At 49.4% G+C, this 6,000-nt stretch overlaps 3 protein-coding genes across 3 annotated transcripts; all 3 read left to right on the top strand.

Moving 5' to 3' along the window:
* Positions 1-87: 87 nt before the first annotated feature.
* DQ04_01061140 (glutamamyl carboxypeptidase) lies at positions 88-1,005 on the top strand (the record flags this gene model as incomplete). The annotated part of the gene is made up of 1 exon (XM_009310162.1): positions 88-1,005. One exon carries the CDS (start codon positions 88-90, stop codon positions 1,003-1,005), a length of 918 nt encoding a protein of 305 aa, XP_009308437.1.
* Positions 1,006-1,448: 443 nt separating this feature from the next.
* On the top strand, positions 1,449-2,630 carry DQ04_01061130 (hypothetical protein; the record flags this gene model as incomplete). Its single annotated transcript, XM_009310161.1, has 1 exon — positions 1,449-2,630. The coding sequence occupies one exon, from the start codon at positions 1,449-1,451 to the stop codon at positions 2,628-2,630; it is 1,182 nt and encodes a 393-aa protein (XP_009308436.1).
* A 281-nt stretch (positions 2,631-2,911) lies between these two features.
* DQ04_01061120 (AP-2 complex subunit alpha) lies at positions 2,912-5,833 on the top strand (the record flags this gene model as incomplete). The annotated part of the gene is made up of 1 exon (XM_009310160.1): positions 2,912-5,833. The coding sequence occupies one exon, from the start codon at positions 2,912-2,914 to the stop codon at positions 5,831-5,833; it is 2,922 nt and encodes a 973-aa protein (XP_009308435.1).
* Between the last annotated feature and the right edge of the window lie 167 nt (positions 5,834-6,000).

The following is a 6,000-nucleotide window of genomic DNA, read 5'->3' as shown; positions in this document are numbered from 1 at the left end:
GGCGTGACGGACGGCGGCATCATCCTCTCCGGCCACACCGACGTGGTGCCGGTGGACGGGCAGAAGTGGGACACCGACCCGTTCGTGATGACAGAAAAGGACGGGAAGCTGTACGGCCGCGGCACGTGCGACATGAAAGGCTTCGTCGCGGTGTGCATGTCGCTGACGCCGGAGTTTCTTGCGATGAAGCGGGCGAAGCCGATCCACTTTGCGTGGTCGTACGACGAGGAGGTGGGCTGCCTCGGCGGCAAGGTGCTGACGGAGTTCCTGCACGACAACAACATCAAGGCGGACGGCTGCATTGTTGGTGAGCCGACGTCTAACACGGTGGTCATTGCGCACAAAGGGCGTGGTTCTTGGCGGATTCGCGTGTACGGCAAAGCTGTGCACTCGTCGTACGCGCTGACGGACCAGGGCTGCAACGCCATCGACTACGCCGCGAAGCTTATCGTGAAGATACGTGAAATTGCTGAGGACGTGAAGTTTCATGGACCCGTTGACCGGTTTTTTGACGTTCCCTTCTCAACTGTATCGACAAATATTATTCAAGGTGGTAACGCTGTGAATACCGTTCCTGCACTGTGTGAATTTTTCTACGAAGTGCGGAACCTGCCAGTCGTGGAGGCTAAGTCAATACATCAAAGGGTCCAAGCTTTTGTGGACGGTGAGCTTCTTCCTGCCATGAAAAGGGAGTTTCCTGAGGGGCGCATCGAGATTGAGGAGTTAAGTTATGTTTCCGCTTTTAAGGATGCCGATGAGAAGGATCCGTTTACTGTATTGTTGCGTCGCCTGGCCAAGGATTCCGCGGTGCGGAAAGTAGCCTATGGCACCGAGGCTGGTCAATATCAGGGTCTTAGTATGCCTGTAATTGTCCTTGGGCCGGGATCCATTCTGCAGGCACACCAGCCGAATGAGTTTGTGACCCTGGAGCAGCTCGATGGGTGTGCAAACATTCTTCGCCGGGTCGTTCAATGTGATACGAGCGGTGCGAAACCGCACCTCTGATCACTGTCGAGTGATGACAGGGAAGTAGGAGGATCGGTTTGTTTGTATGGTGCACTGACTCTGTTTTTATTTTTACTGTGGAAAAAAAATATATGGGGTGACGTTCGCCGATGGCAAAACAGTCGAAGTGCAGTTTTTTGTATTTTTTTCAGGGAAAGAAAGAAGAGAAGAAAAAGAGAGAGGACACACTAATTTTCCCTCATGGGTACTTTTTCTTTAGGACTTCATTCTTGTGATGCAAGCGTTGTGGGGGGGGGGTAACCCCCGGGTGTCAACCGAAATGAGCTTGTGCATTGTGGTGCTTTCCTGCTCTGTGAATGGTACGAGACTCTTGATTGATCTTCAAACACGATTTGTTGTGCTGTGCAAGGCACCCTTTCTATCTTTCCCCACAACCCTTTCTTTGCTCCTTCCTTTGGTCTCTCTCAAATATTACAGTAGATATGCAACAAGACCTCCCAGAGTGCTTGCGTGTTGTTTCGGGGCAAAAGACTCGAGGCGATGAGGCGCTCGCAGCAGCGTTGGAGGACATACATCGTTTTGTCTTTGGTGGAGACGATGATTCGACGGAAATACCGACGCCGTCTAAGCTGCTTTCATTTAGTGAAGCTGCCGTGGGGCGTGTTGGTAGTCACTTGGGTAAAAGAAAGCTGTCTGAATTGGCGCGTCTTCCCATCGTTGTGGTGATTGTCGAAGTGCTCGCTCGTCTCGCGCGAGTCTTGTTTTGGGGCATGGCTGCTCCCCCTGGAAAGGCTCCGTGCCGTTGTCGAAAGACTATCGAGAGTGACGTAGAGGAGCTGGAAGAGATACTTCTGCCACGATTCTTTTTGAAACTGTCGGTGCGTCCTCAAACTTTGCGAGACGTCTTGATGAAGTCACCCTGGGACGCCTTCTCACACCGGTATGGCACGGGGAGTACATCTCCAGCTGAAAGCTGTGAGAGTGCTCCTATTGAGGTGGTGACCGCACTTCGTAGGCTGAAAATTAACTTTGGGTGTGACTTTCTCTTTCACATACGCGTTAATGGTGGTGAAATTAAAACTAATGCCACATTGACGGAAACTGTTACAGAAGCTGATGGACGATTATCGATGACCCCGTGGGACACACAGGGTGACTGTTCGACCCCTAATGATAAAGGAAACGAAGAAAGTAAGGACTGTGTGGGTATTAGGCGTGCCTGTTCTCCCTGTACAAGAAGTAGCACTCTGGCTCCTGCTTTCGACATGGGCGCGGCACAAACTGAGCCCCAGGAAAGCACGGTACACAGAAAAACTTTGGTAGCCCCAGTGCGTGGGTCATGTGCAGTTCAGCCGGCTTACCCCCGTCACAGCCTCCCCGCATACATGCTGACCAGACGACGTTCTGGAACCTTATCAAACGTGGAGATGGGGGGCGGCTGCGTGGAATCCGTTGGTCCTGAGGCTGATCAGCATTCTTCACTCTCGGACGAAGACAGTACATCTTCCGAGGAGATTGACAGAGACGCTGAAGTGTTGGCACCAGAAACACCAGTGAAGAAAAGAGTGCGAAGGGACAACGGCGCTGTTCCTCCTTCACCGTTTCGTCCCACGGACAAAACAATCTCTCTGTCGCATCATTCCAAAGTAGAAGAAAAGTTGTGATTTGGTGGAGGGTGGCGGGTGGTTGTTGTGTTTGTTTGACACAAATCCCTATACACCACAGCGTTTTGTCTGCCTTCATGATAAGTTTTTTTTTTTTTTNTTTTTTTTTTTTTTGGCTCCGCCACAACCAAAGGCGTTCTGCTAATTCATTTCCTTTTCTTCTATCTTTTCTTTGTTTATCTCTTTCGTGGTTTCATTTTATTATTATCATCAGCGGCGCATAGTGTGCACAGGTATACTTTACTTTTCGCCAAGCGAGAACATTTTTCTTTTTTGAAAGGATGGACATGCGTGGCTTGGCTCACTTTATCCAAGACGTGCGTAAGGCGACGAGCAGTCCAGCTGAGGAGCGCAGGCGCGTCGACTTAGAGTTGGTCAAGATCCGCTCAAAGTTTCGGGACACAGCTAAGATGAGCACGTACGACCGGAAAAAGTACGTCTGTAAATTAATGTTCATTGCCATGTTAGGGTATCCCGTTGAATTTGGTCATATGGAGGGGATCAACCTGCTCTCACTAACATCCCCGGCAGAAAAACTCATTGGGTACCTCTCTGTCGCAGTTTTCCTCCACGAAAATCATCCTCTACTGATTCTGGCCACTCACATGATATACAAGGATCTTCTGTCAGAGCAGGAGTTTAACATGAGTTTGGCCCTCACAGCGATTGCCAACACCGGCGGAAAAGACTTCGCTGAGGTTATGTCTTTGGGCGTGAAAACAATTCTTATGAGCGATCGATGGGATGTACATATTCGAAAAAAAGCTGTTCTGACATATTTGCGTATATACCGCAAGTACCCTGATTTCGCTGATCTAATGGAGGTCGTTCCTGTAGTCATAGGCCTCGTTCTTAGTCCATTGTTTGGTATGAGTGGCTGTGCCGTGGTGTTTCTCACAGGTTGCCTCAACAAAACAAATATTCACCTTTTTCAGTTGATTCCCTGCAAGATCATTGAACTGCTTGAAAAAATTATCTTGGGAAAGCAGACAGAGCCCGGATACGTTTACTATGGCGTTCCTGCGCCATGGCTACAGGCGATGTCAATAAGACTTTTAAGAAAGTTCCCTGCTCCTGTGGACTCACAGCTGAAAGAGAAGGCGCTTCGTGTGTTGCGAAGTATTGTACAGGCAACGGATAGGGTGTTGCGAGATGCGCAGACGCAGCAGAAACAGAAGGGTACCATGAACCGTGTCAGCGCTATGAATGCAGTGCTATTTGAAGTGGTCTTGTTGGTCCTTGAGTGGGACGTCGACACCAAGCTCCGCACCGAGTGTCTGGACCTACTCGCTAGCTTTGCTGCAGAGAAGAAAGAATCGAACTTGCGTTACCTTGGTTTTAGTTTGCTGTCGCGAGTGTGTGCCCCAAGAGGTTCTCGCAATGAGTATAGGCTGTACTGCCGGCAGTACCAACCGCAAATAATCGTGGCTCTACATGATCCCGACATCTCCATTCGCACAAAAGCACTGGATGTTACTGTGAATATGTGTGACGCGGAAAGTGCGAGCGAGGTTATTGGGGATCTGCTGTCGTACCTCCCAATTACGGATGGTGCATTCAAAGAGAGTATTGTACTTGCTATTGCCCATTTGGCGGAGAAGTATTGTACTGACTATGGGTGGTATGTGGACACTGTCATCTCCATCATTGCACAAGCTGGTAATCTCGTTCCGCAAGAGCTTGTCTATCGCGTCGTGCATGTAATCATAAATCACTCTTACGTTCAGAAGAGGGCGGCAATGAGCTTGTTCAGCACACTGATGAACCGTAAAACTGTCCCTGATGTCCTTTTGCGTGTTGCATCCATCGTTCTGGGCGAATTCGGATATCAAATCGCACTGAATCCTGAAAGTACACCACTTATGCAAGTGACTGTCCTCCAGAATCANCTCAATGATGCGTCCGAAGAGGCCCAGTCTCTAGTATTGAGTGCATTTGTAAAACTTTACAACTACTACGATGGTCTCGTCCGTGAGAAGATACTAAAGGCTCTCCGTGCATACAGGACTAATTTTAATGTTGAGTTGCAGCAACGTGCCATGGAATACGTCGGGCTCATCGAACTGGGCAACGACGACCTTTTGCAAAAGGTGTTGGAGCCTTTGCCGTTTTTTGAGGGTGATACGTTCGCCACCGTATTGGATGGGCCCTCTCAAGCAGTGGTGGGTCTTGTACCACAATCGGCCGGGACACAAAACAGAAGAAGCAGCCAAGATGCATCTACAACAAAACAACCGTCGAATCAAACGATTCTTACCGGTTTGCTTGAGATGAATCATGATGTTTCGTTGAAGTCGGGATGGACGAAAGACACCGTCATGGAGGCACTGTTTGAAGTGAGCTCGGCTGTCCAGTTAGAACGCATTACAAGGGAGAGTGAGGCGGTGCATCAACTCTTCTTGTCACTCCTTACTAAACCGAATGGTATCCTGTACTCTGATGAGACTGTAGAACTTTACTGTGAGCAGCAGTACCGGGGTGCCGATGCACGTCTTACTCTCACGGTCCGGGCTAAGGCAGCAGCTGTGTTGCGAAACGTCCTTTTAGAGATTGTTGGAGCAGATGCTGGGCTTCTGCTGCAATCGAGGCATAATCACGGTGATATCCCCACTGGTGGGGCTTTGCGAGTAGATTTCGTTGCCAGGTCGTGGGCACCGTATCAGCAAGCTCCTACCATACGCCTTTTCCACGAGGGATTTGGTGAATTTGCCCCCACGATGAAGGTTCTCTCCCTCCCCATCACGACTACTCGATTTCTTGCTCCATATGATAATGACGATGATGATGATGAGGGGGGGGTGGCGTATGATACTTTGTGCAGCCAACTGAGCACCGCTTCGTTCACAATGCGTCACATTGACGCTGGTTTCTCTCTACACAAAGGGGTTCTTGAGCGGGTACTAACTAGCATGGGTTTCCGTACTGTTCGTGTCGCCAGCAGCAGGGAGATCAAGGCCATTGCGGCCCACGCAACTCAGTCTCACGGTACGCTGTCTTTTAGTCCCGTTGTTGTAGATATAATCGTTTCTAGCGATGGCGGGGCAGCCACAAAGGTGTTATCGCAGAGTCCTGTCCTCCATTCTGCTGTCGCGGACGTCTTGGAACAGCTGTTGCTCGGCTTGGGGAAAAACACAGTCGAAAATGGCGTGCATGATGGTGGCGATGCTCTGTCTACCAGGACTGAGGATTTCTTTCTTTCGTAAAGCGTGGCATGCTTTGGTCCTGATGGCTGACGTTGGTGTTGGAAACGTGCAAGTGCTAACACAAAGAATCTTTTTTTTTCGGTTTTTGAGGTATATATATATATATATATATATACTTGATTTCCATTTTCTACGTGACGTGCAAGCATCAAGATTTTCGTTCCTTT

Source organism: Trypanosoma grayi (assembly GCF_000691245.1).
Source record: "Trypanosoma grayi strain ANR4 Tgr_106_V1, whole genome shotgun sequence".
In the NCBI taxonomy this organism is placed as follows: domain Eukaryota; phylum Euglenozoa; class Kinetoplastea; order Trypanosomatida; family Trypanosomatidae; genus Trypanosoma; species Trypanosoma grayi.
Note: the sequence above shows the minus strand (reverse complement) of the source record. Positions and strands in the feature narration are given on the sequence as shown.